Below are 25,137 nucleotides of genomic sequence, written 5' to 3'. Positions count from 1 at the left end.
TCTGAAAGTGTGACCCAAAGAAAATATTTTGAGAACCACTGGCTTAATGGTAAGAGCATCTGTTTTAAACACAGAAGATTCCAGGTTCAGTCCCAGGCATCTCCAGGTCAGGCTGAAAACGTCCCATCAGAAGCCCCGGAGAGCCACTGCCAGAAGCATAGACAAAAGGGAGCAAGATGCAGCACTGGTCTGGCTTGGGCTAAGGCCGCTTCCTGCAGCCGGTCATTCCAGATCAAACAGGCTGGTTCACTATGAAGTCCAGCAAGGGCAGGGGGAGGAGATATTGAATGGGAACAGTGGTGAGATGAAGATGCATACTACAACAAAATTATCTGAGCCCTGCTGGATCAGAACGAAGGGGCCCCATCTAGTCCAGCGACCTGTTCTTACAGTGGCCAACCAAAGTCTCATTATGGGAAACCAGCAAGTAGAAACTGAGTGCGACAGCAGCACCCACCGCCCACCGCAATTACCTGCAACTGGGATTCAGAGGCATATGGCCTTCAGCTCTTTAAAATAAAAGACATTAAAGAAATGTCCAGTAGCACCTTAGAGACCAACTAAGCTTGTTCTGGGTATATGCTTTCATGTGATAGCTGAAGAAGTGTGCATGCACACTTATACGCAGAACAAACTTAGTTGGTCTCTAAGGTGCCACTGGACATTTTAAAAAAAAAATATTTATTTTGACTGCGTCAGACCAACACAGCTGCCTCCCTGAATCTAAAATAAAAGAATTGTCTGTGTTGCGCAAAAAAGTAAGAAGGAAGGAAGGCTGGACTACATTTTGAAGGCAGTCGGCCAAATATCCAGAGCAGTTCACTGTAACTCTACAGAATCCTTTTGGAAGCGGAAGAGTCAACATGAGTCTGGTTCCCATATGCACAGGGTAAAGAGGTCTTGCAAAAGGCCTCCCACATGGCCAAATCTCATGACAACAAAGACTCGCCAGTGTACTGAAGAACGCTTATGCCACAATAGATGTTAGCCTTCTCAAAGGAATCTTTTAAACTATGAACTATAAACTGTAAAATGAGGCCCTTTATTATTCTCTTGAATTTCTGGCCAGGAATAATACCCTAAGCTTTTCAAGGGTTTTACTGTCAAGAATAAATTCGCCTGCAAGCTCTTTTTCAGGGAAAAATGAAAACCCACTCCCCAATTCACCTCTGCGGAGCTGAGGAACAAAAACATGGAACTGTGACAAATAAACCCTGATGATCAATGCTTCCTAGAATACCAAAGCTGCAAACAAAACAGACTCTGGTTTTATTTATAGCAGAGAACATGAGCCACTTGTCAAAGGCAGGCTACACCTGCCTTGGATTCAGCCCTGATCCTGGATGCCCAGGTCTCTGCAGTGGCCAGGATTGCCTTTGCAGAGTTAAAGCCACTGTACCAGTGGAGATGTCTGATCTGTCCTCAGTGACACTCACCTTAGTTACATCCCATTTGGATTTCTGTAACACGTGGGGCTGCCTTTGAGAGGTCCTCAGAAATTTCAGCTGTCCCAAGGAGCTGCAGCCCAACTGTGGAGCAGGGCTGGTTATAGGGAGCACACGACTCCCTCACTATAGCAGCTCTCCCTGGCTGTTTCTGGGAACAATTCAAGGTGCTGCTTATGACCTATAAAGCCCTCATGGCTTAGGCTTAGGCTATTCAAAGGACTGTATTCTCCCACATGAAGCTGTCCAGCTCTTCAGCTTTCCTCAGTCCCACCTCCCTCCCAGGCACATCTGGTGCAGACATGGGAAGAGGGACTTCTCAGTGGCTGCTCCTAGACTCTGGAACGCCTTTCCAGAGAAACTGGATTGGCTCCCTACTTGTCCTTCCTCCATCAGGTGAAGACTGCTTTAATTCTGCAAGCTTTGGGGAAATGACTGTTTTTAAGGAAATGGCTGTTAATAGTGCTGTGCTATTTTTACATCTTTTAAATGCTATTATAGTTTAATGACTTTTAAAACTGTATTTTGTATGTTTTGAACTTTTGGTGTTTTATCCATGATTAATCGGGGGGGGGGGGCACCTTGAGTCCTGCTTCTGGCAGAAAGGTGGGATAATAATAATAATAATAATAATAATAATAATAATAATAATAATAATAATAATAATAATAATACACCAGAAATGAGATCACACTTTGTTTCAGCCCCCCTTCCATTTTTTTGAGTACAACGTGCATCAAGCCCTAGCCATGTGTTCACTGCAGATCACCCCCCCCCCGCCTCCTCCTGCTCCACTCAGCCTTCATACCTCAAAGAAAAGTGTTCCCTCAACTCCTGCCAGATTTCTTTGGCCACCTCATAGAGTCTGTGCGCCTCCTTCCAGTTCCCATGAGTCACAGCCACAGAGATGTCATTTGACAAGTACGCAGCACTGGCATACCTAATAAGAAATAATAATAATAAATAAGAATAAGAATTTAAAGCAATGATTTCAAGATGAAGGCCACCATCTCAGAACAGATTATGCTGTAGCATTTGTTTATGCAGTAGATTTATATCCCAGCTTTTAGAGATGAAACCTTTCTTCTAAGGTGCCTCACAATAGCATTATTAAGCAAATTCATACAACATATTTTAAAAGATAGTTTTAAAACACCTACTTAACAATAAAGATTACTACTATAGCAGCAGCCAGAAATCAAATTAGAACAGCATTCAGCCTGGTAATTCCTCAGAGTTACAGAATGATGTGCCACCATAATAACAGCCACCCAGCTAAGTTCTGTAAAATCCACCTTCCCCAGCCAGTTGCCCTTCAGGTGCTTTAGGAAGCAATCTGCATGTAGAGAGCGCCAGGTTGGGGAAGACTGCCTACAATTATGGTAAAAGTACCACCTGCCAAATCCCAATTAGAACAGAATTTCTTAAATGTGGAATCATGGCATCATGCCATAACCCCCAAACCTGTGAGCTGAGTCCCCAAATCTTTTTTCAGAGGTCCACAGGTTACCCACTCCAAGTTTAGGGTCTATGTTTATATCAAGAGAGGTGGATGGGTAAGTGGACCTCAACTTATGAACGTTCTTTCCTTTTCCACATACCGTGGGTTTCAAATATTTAATGTTTAAATTTGCACGCAGCTTTTTAATTTGCATCACTGTCAGAACAATCAAACACCAAACCATTTCAAATCATAATATATCAACATATGGACCATGTCAATGGCCCATCTAGTCCAGCATCCTGTTCTCACAGTGGGAAAGCTGCAAGCAGGATCCGAGCAGCAGAGCAGCAGAGCACTCTTCCCTGACAATCCAAAAAACAACCCACTTGGATTATATGAACATTGTAACATTTTAAAGTCATCATAAAGCAAACGTAGCAATTCATTAGAAACACGTCAACAATAATAAGACCAGAAGCCACTGCATGGCAGTACTATACAAAAACTAACAAAATGTATAAAAGCTTTCACAGAGGTTAAAAATCTAAGGTGTGCAGAATTTCAGGTGGGAAGAGTGTGTTGCCCTCAGGTCCTGCTTGCAGGCTTCCCATGGGCACCTGGTTGGCCACTATAAGAACAGGATGCTGGATTAGGTGGGTCTCTGGCCTCGTCCAGTAGGGCTCCTTCTGTGTCCTTACATGTAAAAAGTAAGAAGAAGCAGCAAAACTACAGTAAGAAGGTGGGGAAACAGTATCCAGGGCCTTCTGGATGCCTCCCTACCGGATGAAATCATCCCGATCCTGGAATATCTGGGTTTTCCTGTTGACTGTGTAAGTGGGGAAGATCATGCGGCCCATGTTCACCATGAGGACTGTGGAAAGCTGCCCTTGGCCGCCACTTCCAGCTTCTTCATCCTCCACTGGGTCAGTCAGGGAAAAGAGCAGCAGCACCCGTGCGAAGACTGTCCGGGGAACTTTATGAATCCTGACAGATCTGCCAGCCACATCTTTTGCTCTGAGGAGTACGCAACAACAACAAGAAGAAGGAAAAGGAAAGTCAACATGAACTGAACACCCTCAGGTCTTCTACAGATACACATGGTCCAAGGCTTGCTTAGAATTATGTCCCACAATGTCCAATAGGGCCGACTCTTTTGTAAGGGTGAGGCTCTTTAAAAGGATTTTAGCCCCTAAACCATTTTTTTCCAACTGTTTCTCTGGCAGATTACTAGGCTGCTGGGGATATTCACAGCTTAGGCCAGGGGTTGCCAACCGTTCTGGGCCTATGGGCCCATGTGCAGATGGGAGGCACTGTCCTGGACCCCACACACTCACCGTCTGCAACCCAGTAAACAGCACACCTTATTTGTTTGCTTGCAACAGGATGCTTCTTTCTAGTCTAATTCCATTGATGAGAGGGTGAGTGTGGATGTGGGTGTAAATGTATTTATCACAAAGCATCCATAAGGATAAAAGGAAGCAAGCACTTTCCAAAACGTTAGTGCCTCTTACAGAGTTGAGAAAGACTTGTAGACAAAACAAATCATAGAATCATAGAATCATAGAATCATAGAATCATAGAGTTGGAAGAGACCACAAGGGCCATCGAGTCCAACCCCCTGCCAAGCAGGAAACACCATCAGAGCACTCCTGACATATGGTTGTCAAGCCTCTGCTTAAAGACCTCCAAAGAAGGAGACTCCACCACACTCCTTGGCAGCAAATTCCACTGTCGAACAGCTCTTACTGTCAGGAAGTTCTTCCTAATGTTTAGGTGGAATCTTCTTTCTTGTAGTTTGGATCCATTGCTCCGTGTGCTCTTCTCTGGAGCAGCAGAAAACAACCTTTCTCCCTCCTCTATGTGACATCCTTTTATATATTTGAACATGGCTATCATATCACCCCTTAACCTCCTCTTCTCCAGGCTAAACATGCCCAGCTCCCTTAGCCGTTCCTCATAAGGCATCGTTTCCAGGCCTTTGACCATTTTGGTTGCCCTCCTCTGGACACGTTCCAGTTTGTCAATGTCCTTCTTGAACTGTGGTGCCCAGAACTGGACACAGTACTCCAGGTGAGGTCTGACCAGAGCAGAATATAGTGGCACTATTACTTCCCTTGATCTAGATGCTATACTCCTATTGATGCAGCCCAGAATTGCATTGGCTTTTTTAGCTGCCGCGTCACACTGTTGGCTCATGTCAAGTTTGTGGTCAACCAAGACTCCTAGATCCTTTTCACATGTAGTGCTCTCAAGCCAGGTGTCACCCATCTTGTATTTGTGCCTCTCATTTTTTTTGCCCAAGTGCAATACTTTACATTTCTCCCTGTTAAAATTCATCTTGTTTGTTTTGGCCCAGTTCTCTAATCTGTCAAGGTCGTTTTGAAGTGTGTTCCTGTCCTCTGGGGTGTTAGCCACCCCTCCCAGTTTGGTGTCATCTGCAAATTTGATCAGGATGCCCTTGAGTCCATCATCCAAGTCGTTGATAAAGATGTTGAATAAGACCGGGCCCAAGGCAGAACCCTGTGGCACCCCACTAGTCACTCTTCTCCAGGATGAAGAGGAACCATTGATGAGCACCCTTTGGGTTCGGTCAGTCAGCCAGTTACAAATCCACTGAGTGGTAGCATAGTCAAGACCGCATTTTACCAGCTTCTTTACAAGAATATCATGGGGCACCTTGTCAAATGCCTTGCTGAAATCAAGGTAGGCTACATCCACTGCGTTCCCTTCATCTACCAGGCTTGTAATTCTGTCAAAAAACGAGATCAGGTTAGTCTGACATGACTTATTTTTCAGAAATCCATGCTGACTATTGGTGATCACAGCATTCCTTTCCAGGTGCTCACAGACTGTTTGCTTAATGATCTGCTCCAGAATCTTCCCTGGTATTGATGTCAGACTGACTGGGCGGTAATTATTTGGGTCCTCTCTTTTCCCCTTTTTGAAAATAGGGACAACATTTGCCCTCCTCCAGTCTGCCGGGACTTCGCCTGTTCTCCAGGAATTCTCAAAGATGACTGCCAGTGGTTCTGAAATCACATCTGCCAGTTCTTTTAATACTCTTGGATGCAGTTCATCTGGCCCTGGAGACTTGAATACATCTAGACTAGCCAAGTATTCTTGTACTATCTCCTTAGTTATTCTGGGGTGTGTTTCCTCTGCTGAATCATTTGCTCCAAATTCTTCAGGTCGGGCATTGTTTTCTTTATCGGAGAAGACTGAGGCAAAGAAGGCATTGAGGAGTTCAGCCCTTTCTGTGTCCCCTGTTTGCATTTCACCATCTTCTCCTCTGAGTGACCCCACTGTTTCTTTGTTCTTCCTTTTGCTACGAACATACCCATAAAAGCCTTTTTTGTTGCTTTTAACCTCTCTAGCAAGCCTGAGTTCATTCTGTGCTTTAGCTTTTCTGACTTTGTGTCTACACGTGCTGGCTATTTGTTTGAATTCCTCTTTGGTGGTTTCCCCCCTTTTCCATTTTTTGTACACATCCTTTTTTAATCTTAACTCAGTTAAAAGTTCTTTAGATAGCCACCCTGGCTTCTTTAGGCACCTTCCATGTTTCCGTCTCATTGGTATTGCCTGAAGTTGTGCTTTTACTATCTCCCTCTTAACAAACTCCCAGCCATCATGAACTCCCTTTCCTTTTAGTATTACTGTCCATGGGATCTCACCCAGCACTTCCCTAAGTTTTATGAAGTCGGCTTTCTTAAAGTCGAGAAATTGAGTCCTAGTATGCTTGGCTGCTCCTTTCCGCTGTATAGTAAACTTCAGAAGAGCATGATCACTCGCGCCTAATGATCCTTCCACTTCTACCCCATCATCATCATCATCATCACATGCCCCATGGGATTGCAGGAGCTGCACTAGATGACCTGTGGGGGACACATCCAACTCTACAATTCTGTGACTCCAAATGTCCAAGTTCTCCTGCCTTCTCAAGTTACTCCTCCCTTCCCTCCCTGGCCCCTGAGATCTGTGAACTCCTTCCAAGAATTCTAACATCAGCCATCCTCAACCCACAAGACGAACATCAGACCCAGGCAACAGGAATGGACAATGTTGAGCTGCAGTCCAAATTATCCAGAAGGCACCAAGGTTGGGAAATGCCAGGTGACACAGGACAACCTTTTCTCTCTCAGGTCCCTCCTCCCCCCCCCCCCCCCATTTCTATGAAGTCACTGCCTGGTCCCTTAAGCCTTGATGCCAACTGAAACTGGACTGTTTTTTGAGTCACTTCCCTGTTCCCCCGCTGCTAGAACAGTTACTGCATGCTCCTTGCAAACAGGTTCTTTGGATTTAAGGTGGTCCTTTTCCTAAAGCAAACAGCTCTGCAAACTTTACTCAGCAACAACATAATAATCTCAAATCATGCAACTGGAAGCTGCTGGGCTAACTTCAGCAAGGCAATGGAACACACCACATCTAAATTTACTACACATACATTATCAATAAATTTGGTTTGCTGCTCTGATGCAAAAAATTAACACACAAGGTGAAAGCGCTAAGAAAAGGAAACTAAACAGACAAATTTGGTGATCTATGGTACCGTTTCATTGAATTTGCATGTAACAAAAATTTTATATCTCCTCAAACACATGGCAATTCTTGGTTAAATGCATTATCGTCTATTTTGCTCCTTGTACCATCATATTGCAATGACCTTGTCCATGCATCAGTGATATTGATTGCTTGTAATTTTCAATCAGAAAGATCCATTTCATTTATGTTCACCCTTTTTATGCGTATGAAAGCGAAATGAATATGTTTAAACAACATCAGCTCAGGAATAGAATTTCCCTTAGCTTTACGTTCTTCCTCTGCCACCTGCAAAAATAGATATAACAATGCAGCTGAAGTGCTGAGATGCTCCTCCAAAATTACACACACATCAACCAGGGTATTCATCTGCTTAAAAACCAGTGCATAGTTCAAGAGTGAATTATAAAAAGGAGAGTCTCCTGAAAGGTGCCTGCTGTGCTTATGGCAGCTGTTGAAAACTGGATTACAGTGGAGCAGAAAGCACAGCATTTCTTGAAGCAAAGAACAGAGGCTTTGCAAAAACCAAATATCCTCTAGCCTCCACCTTTCTAGAGGCTTTAAAAAGTGTGGGAGCAAATCATGGAGACACAGAATACTGGTATGTTTTCCTGTCTCTGTTGGGAACAGAATTCAACTTCCTGAGAAGTAGCAATCTCATTCCTTTCTTTTTTTGAAAGAAAAATGCACCAAAAACAGAAATGCAGGAAAGAGATATATCTCACAGGTGCCATTTGAAAGGATGGGCTCTTTATTTCTGCAATACACCAACTGTGTTATGGACAAAAATACCTTATTTCCTTGTTTCTTGGGGAATCAATCTCAAAACTTTCTGCTAACAACTGAAAGGACAAGATTTTCATCTATCAGTCTTCAACAACAGAAAGTTTTGCAACGTAGTTGATTGGCATCTTTTACTGAGGTTGCAGAATGTAGCTTTACCTGGGTGGCCCTGATGCAGAATTCTGATGTTTTTATTTCTTCATTTTAGAAGGGAAGGCACTCAAAAGTTAAGTTACCTTTTCAGAATCACATTCCCAATGCCAGCTTGGTTCCTGCTGAAGACTGAGCGCTGCTTTGACAACCGGAGGAAATCTTCCAGGAGCTGCTGTTTCTGTGCATTTGGGTTTGGCAGGTGGAAGACCTTTGCTAAGGTTTTCAGCTCAGGGGCAGAAAGCAAGTCAAGAGCCTCAGACAGATCTTTTAATTCTGCCTCTGCAGGTACACAGGGGAAAATGCAAGAATAATGAAAGGGACTCCCCATAGATCATAGAATCATAGAATACCCATAGATACCCAAGTCCTTTGCTACATGAAATTCCAAAGAATGCCACGCAGTCATTGTGTAAGTTATAACACATCCTGTGCTTAAAGCATGAGGTTTTACTGCCTTATTACACACACACCACACATATTATAAACCGTGCTATGAATACCACAAATTTTAAAAGCTACTTGTGGTGGAGGGGCAGGGAGGGACTAATTTACAAAGGATAAGTCGACCAAGAGATGCTAACAATGACAGAGTAGAAGCTGCAGGGGCTGTTTTGGGGGAAGCTTTAAAGGTCTCTCCTGATCCTCTGAGGAGCCTGTGGCCCAGTCATTCAAGTCTGGTGGCAGAGGCACCTGATTGGTGTGCAGGCCAAGAGATGCAGGCTGTGAAGCTAGCAGATCCCACATGGGAAAGACCAGGCAGCAGATCTGCCTCCTCATCAGGGCTACTGTTGTACTCAAACCCCTCTCCCCAGCTATCTGATCCTTCAGTGGGAGATACCAGGGACTGAACCCAAGCTGCTATGCATACAAAGTATGCAGAGTCTCCTGCCTATAATTTAAGCTGAAACCCAGCAAACTGCAAAGGGGCATTCTACATTTACTTGTGTCCGTGTCCTTCCCACCTTGTAGATTTGGGGCAGGTAACAAGACCCTGAGGAATATCAAGGAGAGAAAATACAGGCAACTCTCAACTTACACAGGGATTATGTTCCAGGGATCGCGCCTAAAGCAAAAATTGCATATAGCAAAAACACCCTGAGTTCAATGGTGGGTGAGATTGCCAAAGTCTTTTTTTCCCCCAGACGCCTGTTCCCTTTCCACCCCATTTTATTTATTTATTTACCAACCACACAAAGTTGCAAGTTACCTGCAGTACAAAACTGAAGGCACAAACCATCCCAGGCCTACACTATCTCTGCAAGTGAGCTGGAGTGGCTGAGATCTTCCTGGATTGTACCATTCCAGAGTGTATGCCGGGAGGTCAACTTTTTGAATGCTGCCCATGTTTAAAACAACCCCCAAAACTCCTATCTTACGGAAAGCATTATTACCTCTCCCTCTCCCTGATATGCTACTTACAACAATATTTTGTTTTTCCTTTTCATATGGGGCTACTTTTTTTATCTACTCTCACCCCCATAAAAAAAACCCCACCTGCAGTGGTGCAGTTCAGAAATGGAACTATCACATTATTTTATACCACATAACTGTCAAGCAAACTTTTAACAGACATACCTGACTGCAAGAATCCTGTTCCAACAAGCTCGTTGATGTATGATGAGAGATCCTCAGCAATCTCCAAGTAGACTATCTTGTTCGCTTTTATCCAACTCAGCTTGCGTTGGAAAAGTCTGACGTATAACTTCTGAGCGCTAGCTGCAGTAGCATCATAAACCAGGAGAAGGGCAGAGAAAATTCTAAAGGTTCTTTCTAATTCTGGAATTGCATCCACGTCTACACCAGTGGTTCCCAAAGCTTTTCAAGCTCCTGCCCCCTTAGTTCCATAAACTCATCCCCAATGCCTCCCACTCTACCCTATAGAAAGCATTATTCAGAACGTATAATAGCTCAATAAAATTCAAAACAGTAATAATCAATGGCACATTTAGTCAAAATCCAATCAAAACTATTTAGTTAAATTAATCCAACGAAACAGATGAACTTGATGCAGTGGTCCTAGCTCTTCTTCTGGTGGTCATTTACAGTTTCACCGCTGCCCTAACATCCACTTGCCTCTTAGTGCCCCTCTAGGTAATTCCACTTCCCCAGGGGGAGACACAACCCACTTTGGGAACCACTGCAAAATACCTGGAAGACACACGGCAGCTTTGCTGTCAAACGCACATCAGCTGGCCCTGATCAAAGTTCAAACGCATCCCCAACTCTTTTGATATGTGACTTTTAAAAAAATGCTGAACAAGGGTGGCTGCAAAGCACACTGGGATTGGCCCTGCTCAGGAGTTCAGAAAGCGGGAATCGCCTCACTGCCGATCAGCTGCAAATCCTGATTGGCTACACCAAGAACTTCTGAATGGGAGCTTTTGAGAGCCTATCCTAGCGGAGACTGCACCTGGCGCCAAATGTAAAAGGCACCCAATACAAGCCCTGCTTGCAAAGCAACAACCAGGAGTGCACTCTGAGGTTCCTGGTTCCAGCCCAGGATGCAACAGGAGAAAGAAAAAAATTGGGATCCCAATTATTGCCTTTCAAGTCAGGCCATCTGACATCACGCGAACATCTGTAACTGGCAAGTGGGAGGCCCTTACCATCTGTCAAACTGACCAGCAAAGGGTGAGGAGCTCAGGATCTAATCTTCCATTGCATCCTGTTCCGCATCCCTGATTTATTTAGGTTGCTTTATTCACTTACACCTGGGGTTTTGTTATGTCTTGCCATTCTTATCCATCTGCTCCTTGGTTTTATATGAGATTGCGTGGGGGGGGGTTAAGTCAGAAAATGACTACTAATTCATTTTCCCTTCTGGTTCTTAAACTTTCTTCACTTTTCCCCAACATTTTCCTCCACCCCAGGGTGTCACAATAAAGAGAATTTCATGCAACCTTCTACCAAGAGGAAGAATATACTCAAAGCCCAGGTTGTCATTTTCCCAGTGGGGATGAGGATTCTTTGATGTTCTCCCTCTGATACTTCCCAAGTCAAAAAGCCAGAAATAATGCTGATTTTACAGATCATCATCCCTTTTTCTTACTTCTCCCTTCAGCGGTGGTGGATAGGTGTGGGAGACACTTAAGATTTAATATACTATTATGTCCTGCTTTTCTGAAAAAGCAAACTCAGTGCCAATATTACAGTAAAGCAAAACATCCTTTTCTAATTTGCGAAAGCACCCTCCTGGAGCAGATTCCTGCTCATCACGGGAGACCAAATGACTGAAGTTGCAATCAGGATACATACAGAAAGTCACCAGCTTACAAGGATCAGGCCTGCTTCCCAAAGTTATCCAGGTGCCTCTAGGAAGCCCCCAACCTGGGAAGCTTAGTCTGAGTCAGAGCATCTAGCTCTATATTATCTCCGCTGATTCTTTGTGGTTCTCCAGGATTCCAGACTGGGGTATTCCCCAGCCCTACCTGGAGATTTCAGGATTGCGCCCGCAACCTTCTGCATTCCAAGCAAATGCACTTTCACCTTTCCTCAGATCTCACCTTGGGACATGAACTCACTTAGATGGCTTTTAGATTATCCCTTCTCCCTGAGCCTCAGTTTTCCTTATATGTAACATGGGGAAAATATTATTTGCATACCTAAGAGGGAGTATTGGAAGGCAGGCAGTGATCATGAACTGCTTTGAAAGCTCTAAAGCAGTGTTTCTTATAAGTACCTCACATTATATTCACCTGAGAAGGGATACGACTCAACTCTCCAAAGGGGTAAGCGATTTTTCTTAAGTTTGGGAAGTGCTCCTCTCTAAAGCATCATCCTTCAACCTTGGGCCCCTGGACGTTGGTGGACTACAACTCCCATTATCCTTGCCAATTGGCCTCTCTGGTGGGTGACGATGGGGGCTGCAGTCCAATAACATCCGGGCATCCAAGATTGGGAACAACATCTTTATGGCAACATGAAAGTATAGCAAGGTTATTAAGTGAAGGGCTAATTACAAACTCTCACTGAGATTTTATTTAAAACATTTCAGGTCACGGTTCCAAAAAGTTCAAAGTGGCTGTCAAAAAGATGAAGTACATTAAAAATGCTGAAACATCAAGATGGAAGTGGACAATGGATGCAAGAGATGAGGGACCCTGCAGAGAGAGAGACAGTCCTTCAGCTGCCAAAACCATGTGGGCCAGGTAACAAAAGACATTGGCAAATCGGTTCTGAGTTGGGAAACACTTCCAACTGCATTTCAAAACACACGGCTTATAAAATAGCCATTCGCTTTATCACCTGAGTGGAGCAAGGCTCGCCTCCAGGGGATCAGATAGAGAAGACTTACAAAAAGCTTTATTTTTAGGCCACAGAAGGCTAATTTGAGCTATGAAGAGAAAAATGTTGTGGCCCAGCAGTTTATCAAAGATTAGGCTTGATGAAGAGGAAAGATTTCGGGGGGGGGGGGGGGAGAGAACTGGATGCCCATTTTATCCAAAATCAACTTCACTCTCCTATAGCTCAAATAGGTCCCTGTGGATCACGCAGAAGCCCTGCTTCCCAGCAGCCCAGACTTGCAAAGCAGAAATTATTGCTCAAGCAGAGTGATCATGCCCTGGTGCAGCCTCTTTCCCAGGTGCTTATCATCAGCCCAACATCAAAGGCTCATAAGAGCTGTAAAAAATTGTATCTGCCTCTTAGCAGAAGCCAACCAATTGGGGAGCATGTAAGTTATGCAAAGAGTTCATCTAATGGCATGGCTTAACATCTCTGCATACAGAAACCAAACAGAAGCTGTCTGCTTGGCAAATTAATGTGCTCTGCTTACTGTTTTAAATCCAAATCCCACTAGATGTGCAGGGCATGAAGGGTCGCCCCTCTTCCCTCTCAAGTAAAAAAAAAAATCAGGACAAGTGGGGAGGCCAACCTGTCCCCATCGATCAGCTAGGGAGGGGCAGGACCAGTGTTGGAAACTGAGATATAAAAGCTATTTGCCATATGGCCCCTTAAACCTGGGTTACGGTCAGGTACATTAACAGAATGCTTAGGTGCCTGTTTAGGGGTGTGTTTGGGTTGTTGTTTTTTTGTAAGATTGCAAAGCTGAAAATGAACTGTGTATATTGTCAGCTCCAGCTAAAATCTGACTCATGCCAGAGCAGCGCAGGGAGAAAAAAAGCTGCTGTGTGTCAGGTGCCATTCTGGCACCTAAGCATCTTCACTTGGTCACAAATGACTGATAGCCAGGTGCAAAATGTGCCTGGCTAATTTCAAAAACTGCAGCGCCCCAGTGCTGGCTTCCTCCTTCCTCCTCTTCATTTTGCCTATTAAGATTGTGAACCTGTGAGAAAGAACTGCCTCGCACTTTAACAAATGTGCAGAGCTTAGAAAACAGCAATTGCTTTTTAAAGTGGTGTATAATATTATTGTTTATTACTCTATGTGCATGTAGTCATCTCCCCGCATCCCAACCCAAGAGGATAGTCATCACCTGTCGCTATATTACTTCAGAGGTTAGCTGCTGCAACCTCCAACTACCCAAAGGTGGGGCACAGGTAGCTGTCTTAGACCAGGCAAGATTGTTTGTCCATCCAGCCCAGGATTAAATAAATAATGACACAGTGTAATATGTCATGTGCTGTTGTTCATCTGAGGTTGTATTTACCTAATTTTAAGACATGCTAAAGAACAGATTATTGTTATTATGTCCTCAAATGTAAAACCACAGAATTCAAATAGGGTGTACTTTCTTTTTCCCATGACTATACATGTGAGGGTCACCCCTGGAGATTTTTATACTTCTGCAAATCTTGGGTTTACCTCAAGTCTGCTGAGACTGACTTTTCTTGTGCAGTGTGGTTTTGATTCTTGATACGCAAAAACCCTTGAGGGCTTGATAGAGATCAACATTAGAATATGGAATATAATATTAGCTACCTGAGAGTTGGTAGAACTTTGCAATAGTGTCCAAATCATGCTCATCAAACAGCCTCTGATCATCCTCATTCTCAAGCACAGCCTGCAGGACCATCAGAAAATTCTGAAGATAATATGGTTGCCCTCCTGGGTCTTCTCCACGGCTGTGTCCATTGAGAACCGTTTCTAAAATGTTGCTGCTTGGACTCTGAGAATTCATGTTTTCCAAAGGTCCCAAACAAACACAATCAACCACTTCATTTTTTAAGTCTGTATGATCTTCCATAGGAAGTACTTCCATGTCACCCCCCACAAAAGAGATATTTTGTGTCTGATTGCAACAAATACCTTTCACATTGGGCAACAGAGCCTGTTCACCAGAAGAGAGGTCTGTGGTTTCCAAGTTTGACGGTGCTTCTTTACTATAAGCTGTTGAACATACTACAAGCTTGCAAATATCAGAATCCAAGTCCTCCTTAGGAGTATTTTGCTCTTTGTTGTCCTCTGTTAGCAGTCCAACTTCACCGCAAGCAAGATGATCAGATGGAAACAATCCAGGAGCAGAACCATCACCACCCAAGAGTGTTCGTGTGTCACCTTCCCATGTGGGGTCCAGGGTTTCTCGTTTGCCTTTGAATCCTTCTTTTGGACTAGTTTGACTCTGAATCCTTGAAAAGGGCAACCAGTTTTCTTTCTGGGAAGAAGTGGTGCCTTCTGGATTCTCCTCTCTAGAGCTGTCACACACATCTTGAGCTGGTCGAGACTTAGCATCCCAAGTAAAGATGCTGCCACCTTCAGCCCGACGCTTCCTGGACAATTTGGTTGACAGCCTTCCCAGGGAGATCTTCCCAACTGCCTGAACCTCTGGCTCACCATTGCCCAACAGGAGACCGCTGCCCTTCTTAAAGTATGGGCTCACCTGTCCTCCCACCTCAGGTTTTGTTTCAGAGTTGTCACCTACTAACTTCTCTGGAGTCGAGGCATTATTTGCAAAGTACGGACTGCAACCACCAGGCACATTTTCAACTGATGGGCCTGCACCCACGCCAGGCGCCGAACCATCTAGAATCCTATCATCATCCCGGCTCTTTTGACACACTTCATCAATGTGCCGGTTGATTCCATATGTTGCTACCATCTGCCCACACAAAGGACAGGCGACTCTGGCAGGGGGGACATTATTGAAAAATGAAGCAATTGAGAAAGAGGATGCAGATAAAGGCTGTGTCCCTTCCACACCCGTCCCTTGCTTCCTCCTGGCAGGTTTTATCCTCTTCCTATTGAGGGCTGAGCTTCTGCAAGGCCTTTTATTTCCTGGGAGCTCTTCTTCTGCCATTGCAGGAACCCAAGATAAGGTGAATGTAGGAGCCGCCTCATGCAAACGGAAAAAAGACTCTTCACATCAAGTTATCAAGAGCATTTTTCATGGCCTTGCCTGCAATGAATAAACGGCAGAAGTGATGGCTTAAGTTTTGCATCAACAATAACAACAATAAATTCATAGGTGGTAGGCTTATGAAAAAGTTAAAAATGTTTTGTCATTTTAATTATCAATCACATGCACACCTCACATTTCCTCCCAGGAGCTCAAGGAGGCATATATGGTCCTTTCCCCCTAATTTATCAATACAACAACCCTGTGAGGTAAGCTTGGCTGAGAACTGCTGATTGGTCTAAAATCAACAAGTGAGTTATATCACCAAGTGGGGATTGAACCCAGGTCTCCCTAATCAAACATTCTAACCACTACACAACACTGGCTCTACTTAAGGACATGGAGTGATATCCAAGTAAGTCATAACCAGATGCAATCAACTTACTTAAGTAAAGAGTCAATGGGACTACTCTGAGTATCTTATCATTGGGTATCACCTAGATTCTGGAACAATTTGCCATTGAAGCTACTGGTACTATTGATATTAGGGTATCTTAAGGGATTTAGTAGCGATGCAAAATTTAAACTTGGCTATTAGTTTCTTCCAGATTTTATTCCAAACTGGATTTAATGTAGAAAGTGTCCAAGTTAGTAAAAGCAAGTACACTTAATAAGGAGATTAGAAAGTATCAAATTAGTAATAAAAATTTTTTAATATGATCTCTGGTTGCTTGAGCTGCCTTTTTGTTTTTGACTCAACCTCTTAGTTGTTTTCCCTTCAATACAAAACCAGAAATATGCAATTCTTTCTTCCATATTCTTCCACTGCTGCCCTTGCCTTCTTTTTTCTTGGTCCACTCTCCAATTTGTAAGCATCTTGGGACAAGGAACCATATTTTTAGTCATGTTAGCATTTTGTAAAGTACACATGGGTGGACAGACTTCAGGCTTGACGGATCTATTTGGCTTCTGCAAAAGTACCTTGAGATTCATCAGTCAGGGCCAGATGCAAACATTTAGAATTAAGGGCCAGGGTGCCTCTGGGCACAAGCCCAGCCCAGGAATTTCTTTTCAGGATTAGAAGCAATTTCACATTTTCATGCATAAGTCCACTCCTGGTTTTCCCAAAAAGCATTTTTCCTTTCAGCAACGAAATTACATAACCAGAGATACCACTGTAAAGTTTCTTTGTTGCAGCCTTTGTCAAGTAACTGAGCTTTCCTTGCCATTCTCCTGCAAATCAGCTGAACCTGATCTACCTTTTCTGCTCACTCCTACTGTAAAGCACAAAGTACAAGACCTCTTAAATGCTTCTGTGATACCCTAATGATTCCAATATAAGCAGATGAAAATGTGTTAAGTTTTGAATATGCTATTAAGAAAGTGACCAATCTTAGAACTATTTTTTTAAGAAGTACAGTACTATCCCATTTGCCACTCATGTCAATAATTAAGAGGATAATGAGTAAACTGATTTATTTTAACATAACTGGGTGCATTCATTCACATTTGCCTTTTCATTTTTTAACCTCTCACAATTTGTTACAGCCCTGCAATGAGTTGGTTGCAAAAACTGCCTGAGAATCCCCATTTCAGAAACCAATTGATGGGCCTGTGCACCAGATTAGTGGATTCTCTCCCACCACCAGTGGCTTATAATAAGCCATTTATTTATCCTTGTATTTCAAAGGGGGACACTACTGCTCCACAGCATTCAAGACACTCCATCAAAGGGAAAGATGCAGACTGCCATGATTTTTTAAATAAGAGACACGAATTAATTCAGTGAAGGGTTTGGACCCAGGTTCAGATTCTGGTTTAATCATGACACACACTGGATTGACAGGACTAGGAATTAGGCTCAGTCTAATCTACCTCAATTGGGATGCGGGTGGCGCTGTGGGCTAAACCACTGAGCCTTGGACTTGCTAATCAGAAGGTCAGTGGTTCGAATCCCCGCGACAGGGTGACCTCCCGTTGCTCAGTCCCTGCTTCTGCCAACCTAGCAGTTCGAAAGCACTGCTTTCATCCTAGTAAAAAGCTCACATGCAGACAGTCTCCTGTGGCCAATAGCTGATAAATAGGTACCGCTCCGGCAGGAAGGCAAACGGCGTTTCCATGCGCTGTTCTGGTTTGCCAGAAGTGGCTTAGACATGCTGGCCACATGACCCGGAAGCTGTATGCCGGCTCCCTCGGCCAGTAAAGCGAGATGAGCGCTGCAACCCCAGAGTCGGCCACGACTGGACTTAACGGTCAGGGGTCCCTTTACCCTTCACCTAATCTACCTCAAGGGGCTCTTGTGGGGCTAAAACATGCGGAGAGAGTATACTATACGCCCCCAGTACTTGGGAGGGTGGACGCTCCACAAAAGGGACCACGGCTGAATTCAAAGACTTGAAGAACCGGCAGGAAAGCAGCTCGTCTTCTCATCTCGCGAGCCGCGGGAGGAATGCGGCGCCCATTAAATAAACGCGCGCCTCCGGCCCTCCTTTCCCAAGGCCGTGAAGCCAGAAATGGCTGCTCCCCAAACCTGAGCGGCTGCGCGGAAGGATCCGGGGCCCGCGCGGCGAGAAGAGGCCGAGCGAGAAGCAGCCGCAGGAGGAGGAGGAGACACGGCAGAGGCTCCGCCCACCGCCCTTCTTACTCCGCGGTCCACCGCCAGGCAAATGCAATCCATCCCCGCGCCAGGCCTGCGTGGCCGATGTCGGAGCCATGGATCGAAGCGCGGCCCGGGGTTCCCAGTTCCAGCGAGGACGAGGGGGGCGGGGAGGCCGAGACTCCTCATCTACCCCTCGGGGGTCGTGTTTCATTTCATACGTTATAGTCTTGGTTTGGAGAGAGGTGCAGGGCAGGGCTGCCCTCTTTCTCCACTTTTAAAAACAGATCTTCATGTTTATTTCTATACTTCCAAACAGAGCGTGATGCCAGCTCCATGGGTCTATGATTCTGTGTGTGCACTGGGTGCAAGCTGTGCTTGTGCGGTTATAGATTTTATTATATTTTAGTTGAAAGCCTCATTGAGAAGGTTTCCATCATTTAATGACAATGATAACAGTGGCCTAGAAGCGTCATCATAAGCAAATAAAGACAACTACCGTTCCCAGTAGAAATAATAGTACATTTTCCAAACATGGTATCATCAGTGAGAGCAGTTAAATTAATCATACAATGTGTACATCATTTTAAATTAAGGCTGAAGAATTTGCATGCACTTACCAGAGAGTAAGTCCCATTGAACTAAGTGGAGCTTACTTCTGAGTAGATATGCCAATTAATTTACTCACAGGATGTAAGCACCCAACCCACACACTCTAAGTATATTTAGCTAGGTTTTAATATTTTTGGAGACCACTTGGTTTCACCTGAAAAGTGGTGTATAAATACAGTACTTTAATACATATCCCAAATCAACATTAAACTGTTAAATGTTGTGAAGTAAACATATTGTTATAGGATTTGTGGGCAAGGAGCAGGCTTGGTCTGGATGGCATCTGGGAGTCTTTTCTAGGCTTGGCAGGTTTGGAATCTAGTAGAAGAAGCTGTTGAACTGGTCAGACCAGCTTCTCTGTATACTTATCAGCATCCAAAGGAGCGAGATGTACTGCCATAGTGACAACTGAGGGTGATTCCAGAAGGAGGGACCTTTTCCCACCTCACCTGGCTAGATGGCATCATTCATCCTAGGAAAAAGAACTATAGGCCACAGGAGACTGTCTGCATGTGAGCTTTTTACTAGGATGGAAGCTGGACAGAGGAGTTTGTCTTGCTTTGTGGTCAATCCCAAAGCTATATTTTATCTCTTGTGCTCGTAAAATAAATACCTGAAAAAATGTCAGGTTGCTGCCACCGCCCGCCACCCCCCAATAGCTGGTGGTTATGCTCATGAACCAAATGGGAACTCTTGATTCATTCTCCAGTGCTGTACTGATGGCAGCAGTGAATACACAAACACACACACACCCTAACTAGTGACAGATCAATTGCCCTCCATGAGCTGGAAATAATTGCACAAGTGGTTCAGTTCTGCTACTGTGCACATTTGACAGCTACACAGCACAATCCTATGCACAGTTCCAAGGAAGCAGTTCCCATTAATCTGAGTGGTGAATGCAGAACTGTGCTGTTGAATTCCTGACCTGTTTGACACGCCCCATTTGCTGTGCTGTTTTTGCCTGCATAACCAGGAGAAGAACCACTGGATGGGGAAGCTTACACAATTGTGTTTGTGGACCAGATGGGCCTTTCACCTTGGTGAAATCCCTCTAAATTCCACTTTCCCATAAACTTTCCTCCCCTCTCAAACAACACTGGAATGAGGTTATCCAATGAAATTTACTGCCATTAGACTCTGGCCAAACAAAATATAAGATTTCAAATAGCACATAAGAGTATCTAAAGGAGGGATAGTTTGTTGTGCCCTCCAGAGGTTGATGCTCTCCAACTCCCATTGCCCAACAACTTATGGAAGGCACCACATTGGTGATCCCTGATCTGAAAGGATCCCTGCTCTCCCACACCCATACCAGCCCATTGAGCTCGTTAGTGGCAGTTCCACTGCATGTAGAACATGGATAGGCAACCTAAGGCCCGGGGGCCAGATCTGGCCCAATCGCCTTCTCAATCTGGCCTGCGGACGGTCCGGGAACCAACGTGTTTTCGCATGAGTAGAATGTGTGCTTTTATTCAAAATGCATCTGTTATTTGTGGGCATAGGAATTTGTTCATATTTTCCCCCAAAAATATAGTCCGGCCCTCACAAGGTCTGAGGGACAGTGGACCAGCCCACGGCTGAAAAGGTTTGCTGACCCCTGATGTAGAATCATTGAACTGTAGAGTTGGAAGGGACCCCAAGGCTCATCAAGTACAACTCCCTGCAATGCATTAATATTTTGCCCAGAGATCAAGAGTCTCATGCTGTACCGACTGAGCTATGCCAGTAATCCCTTGAACTACCACCTGAGGTTCAGATCATGGAGATGACAGGGCCTTCCCAATAATGGCACCCAAACTCTGGAGCACTTTTCCTTGAGTCCTGGTCCTTGTTGACCATTAGAAAGCCAGGTAATATCTCCTTCTTCCAGCAGGACTTTCACACTGGACAGCTGTTCCCTGGCATTCTTAAACAGTTACGTGACATGCTGCCTTGGTGGCCTTTTGAGTAGAAAGGCAGCATATGCATTTTAATATAAATTGATGGCATATGTTGCCAAAAGATGTGATTATGATTGCTGTCTTAGACAGCTTTAAGAGGGATTTTAACAATCATGGGGGAGAATTGGTTAAGCAATGGCTTTTAGCCATGATGGCTAGATGGACCCTCCTCATGGAACTTTGAAGTGTCAGGCATAGCACTAATGGCTTTAGCCCAAACGTAGCAGAGTTTTCCTGCACAGCGAAGAAGCTAGTTGAGGTGGAAATGACTAGTCAGCTAGACTCAGAATAACTATTTACAGGATTTATTAAAAGGAAAAATAAAACCAGCAGAGTTTCTGCATACAAAACAAAGCAAAATAAATCCTTTCTTTCTCTCTCTCTCTTAACCATACACAGCACTCCTACTCCTAACACACCTCACATCACACTGTGCTAGCAATCCCTAGATAACAGAGTTGAGTGCTGGTCGTTAACCAATCAGAGTAAGTAGTTTCTAGGTCAAGCTGACCTTGGCTTTCTGCCAAGAGTAAATTGACACTGCCTTGAGTTAATTGTGTGAAGCCAGAATCTGTAAGTTTCCCATGAGAACCAATTAACAGAAACTCAACACCCCCTCACAGATTCTGCTGGACAATTAACATCAAATACACCTATGTAGGAGATTACTTTTCCAGCAAACCTAAACCCTTGCACATTCGTTTGTTCTTTACCTTTGCCAATGGTTTAGTTAACACATCTGCTACATTTTCTTCACTTGATACATAAGTACAGGTGATTACATTGTCTTGTACACAGCAACGCACATTTTGGTATTTTACAGAGATATGTTTGGAACGCGATTTGAAACCCTCTGTTTTACTTAAGGTTATACAAGCTTGATTATCAATGTAAACTTGTACTGGTTCTCCACAATTTACATTTAAATCTGTTAACAAATGCTTGAAATAAATCACCTCGTTGCACAATTCACTCAATGCGGCGTACTCTGATTCCGTTGATGACACACTTACAACGTCTTGCTTGCGTGATCGCCAGCTGATTAAAGCTCCACCGACCATTATGACCAGTCCTGTGACAGATTTTCTATCTGGCAAATTTCCCCAGTCACTATCACAGTAGCAACTCAACATTTCATCCTCTGAAGAATTTAATTGTAACATATAGCCAATTGTCTGTTTGAGGTATCTCAGAACTTGTTTTACCCCTTTCCAGGCATTTAGTGTGGGTTTTGAGACCAATCTACTTAATATGCCTACTGCATAGCTAATATCAGGTCTGGACCACTGTGCTAGATACAATAAACTTCCAATTACAGAATGATATACATCAGGATGTTCAAATTCAGGACTCTCATCTATATGAAGTGTTTTTATGAAACCTGGATCCATAGGCACCACTGCCCCTTTGCAATCCTGCATCCTGTATGTAGTCAGTAGTTGTTTAACTTTGTTCTGCTGACTAATTAGGCAGCTGCCATCTTGGGCCCAGCACACTTCCAACCCTAGATATGTCCTAACCGGGCCTAAGTCTTTGCCCCCTCAGGCGCTGCTACTGGTGTAAAGACCTTGTGCTCATTCAGAGAGGACATCTCTTCCTCCATTGCCAGTTTCCAGAGCTCTGCCTCCTCTTTTGGTAACTTTAACACCTCCTGAAAACTCTTGTGCTCTGCAATCACACTAAACACATTTGCAGTATCTGGAGAAAAACGCACCGGAGGCACTCCTTTGTTTTGTCTTTTAGATCTTCTGGGAGAAAATTTTTCTTCTGACCCACTTTCCTCCTCAGAACTATGACCTCTCTTTTGTTGCTTAACAACTGGTCTTTGGGCAACTCCACTTTCTTGAGAACTCTTATCTGAACTTTCCTCCCCCTCAGACTCTGATTCTCTATGTTTACCTTCAGAGTCATGAAGCTCCTGGGAAGGTTCAAACCAAACCTCAGTATTGGCATGTAGTCTCTCCCAGCCACTATGTTCACAAAAACTGGCATTCCTGGAGATCACAATGCCATTTGTCCCTTCAGCAAAGCGGAAACCTTTTCCCAGCTCCTGGTAACCCACAAACACTAACTGTTTGGTCTTAGGATCTCCCTTCTTCCTCATTTGTTTTGGAATTAACACCCAGGCTTTTGATCCAAACACATGCAAATGGTCAATTTTGGGTTTTTTCTGAAACAATTTAAAGTACGGAGTTGTACCTATTGTTTGATGAAAGAGCCTATTTTGGAGATAACACGCGGTGAGCATGCTCTCCCCCCAATAAGACATGGGCAAATCAGCATCATCAAGCATGGCAAACATCATGTCTTGTAAAGATCTGTTTTTTCGCTCTGCAACGCCATTCTCCTCCGGGGAAAAAGCGTTCGTTTTTCTATGCCCAATGCCACGCTTTTGTAACCAATCTCTAAAAGCATTTGACATAAATTCGCCACCTCTGTCCGTCTGAATCCTTCTGAGTTTAATGGACAGAAATCTTTCCACAGATGCCACCCAGCCTTTAAACTTAGTGAACACGTCACCCTTATTCTTCATGGGAAAAACCCAAGAATAACGCGTGGCGTCATCCACAATTGTTAGTGAAAAACGCGATCCACCCCTGCTTACAGCAAATGGACCAATTACGTCCATGTGAACCAGCTGTAGCGGTGACTCACTAACTCTGTCACTTCTGGGGTAAGAGACTCTGTGGGTTTTAACCTTTTTACAAACATTACAATCAAGGTACTTGTTACAACTCTTCAAATTACCCCCATCAGCCAATTCAGACATTTTTAGTACACTTTTCCAGCAAGCATGCCCCATTTTCCTATGCAATAAATGCACACAGTTGTCATGTATAGCTTTGTTATTCACTGCAGGCTGAGATTTACTGACTACTGCTGCAACTTGAGATCCTGCTTTAAGCCAAAACAAGCCTCCCTCTGACTTAGCAGTGCCTAAAATCTCACCAGCCTTCTTAATAATGCAACTGTCTCCTTCAAAATGCACTTTAAAACCAGCTTTTAGCAAACAATCTACAGACATCAGATTGCTCCTTAATGAAGGCACACAAAGTACATTTTGCAGGCATTCACGAAGACAAGGAACAAAAACTGCACCCCCCGAAATCACTTCGGAAGTACTTCCGTCTGCTAGAGCCACCTGGCTGCGCTGTGCTGAGTTCTTGGAAACAAACAATTCATCTGAATTTACGATGTGCCGAGACGCTCCCGAATCGACCACCCAGACAGCTTGTTTCTCATCAGCAATCTTGACCTCGGCGGTCACCAGCTGAGCCGACTGTTTTCGTTTGAAGAATTTCTTTTTCCGCTGCTGCTGCTGCTGCTGCTGCTGCTGATCTCGTCTCTGCTCCTGCACCGGCAACTGAGACTTGACCAACTCAGGACATTGTCGTTTTAGATGCGCTGAAGACCCACATCGGAAACAACGCCTAACAGCAAACGCAGACTCCTCACCGGCACGCTGCTCTTGCTTCACCCCTGGCACGGCATGAGAACTCCTTCCAAACTGCCCGCCTGTAGAAGCCTCTGCAGCAAACGACCTTTCTTGCCTCTTCTGCCACTCTTCAATCAAACGCCCAGTAACGTAACTGATTGATAAATCACGCTCCTGTATGCCTTCTAGAGACAAAACTAAATTATCCCAGCTTTCCGGGAGAGAACTCAAAATAATAGCCACCTTCTCCTGCTGGTCTAACACACAGTCTCTTTCCTGTAGCGCAGCAAACTTTAACTGTAAACTGTGTAGGTGTTCCTGCATTGTAACCCCAGGCTGTAACATTGCCTTGTACAATGCCTTGCGAATGAACAGCTTGGAAACCGCTGTCTCACGCACATGGAGTTCTTTAAGTGCTTGCCACACACCTCTAGCTGTCTTGATTCCCCTCACATACGGCAACTGGGAATCTTCCAGCCCCAAGACAATTGTGGCCCTTGCTCTTTGGTCTTTATCGAGATCTTCATCATCAGGCTTCGCAGGAAACTTACTCACCACTTGCCAGAGACGATCCCTCTGCAGCACTGCCTGCATGCGTTCCGACCACAGCAAGTAATTGGAGTCATTCAGACGCTCAAAAGCCATCTGAACTGGTTGTGAGGCCATCTTGAGAGCGATGTCCCTGGAACCCGGAACCAGCTACTCACGACCACCGAGAGAGAAAACAGGAACCACAGCACCCAGCACTCACACGCTGCAGCTGTTGTCCTTGTGTCCGCTGCGTCACCAGCTCACCACAGTCAGGAACCAGCCAGTGTCCATCTGCTGCATCAACAGGAACAACAACTTCTGGAACTACTGGAACCAACGCCGTTGATGCTGACACCACCACAACTCAGGCTGGCAGCACAATACCCATAACCTCATGGAACTTTGAAGTGTCAGGCATAGCACT

At 44.4% G+C, this 25,137-nt stretch overlaps 1 protein-coding gene across 3 annotated transcripts in view; it reads right to left on the bottom strand.

Moving 5' to 3' along the window:
• Positions 1 to 17,325, bottom strand: part of FAN1 (FANCD2 and FANCI associated nuclease 1) — a 30,533-nt gene extending 13,208 nt beyond the window's left edge. For all 3 annotated transcript variants that reach the window (XM_053364497.1, XM_053364498.1, XM_053364499.1), the window contains exons 1-5: positions 14,242 to 17,325; positions 9,937 to 10,077; positions 8,445 to 8,640; positions 3,670 to 3,903; positions 2,254 to 2,385 (exon numbers count right to left, since the gene is read on the bottom strand). In XM_053364497.1, coding sequence (XP_053220472.1) covers positions 2,254 to 2,385; positions 3,670 to 3,903; positions 8,445 to 8,640; positions 9,937 to 10,077; positions 14,242 to 15,556 — 2,018 coding nt within the window. In that variant the 5' untranslated portion in view covers positions 15,557 to 17,325. The remainder of the gene's footprint in view (positions 1 to 2,253; positions 2,386 to 3,669; positions 3,904 to 8,444; positions 8,641 to 9,936; positions 10,078 to 14,241) is intronic.
• Between the last annotated feature and the right edge of the window lie 7,812 nt (positions 17,326 to 25,137).

The sequence above is a fragment of the Podarcis raffonei genome, chromosome 14, assembly GCF_027172205.1.
Source record: "Podarcis raffonei isolate rPodRaf1 chromosome 14, rPodRaf1.pri, whole genome shotgun sequence".
Classification (NCBI taxonomy): Eukaryota; Metazoa; Chordata; class Lepidosauria; order Squamata; family Lacertidae; genus Podarcis; species Podarcis raffonei.
Note: the sequence above shows the minus strand (reverse complement) of the source record. Positions and strands in the feature narration are given on the sequence as shown.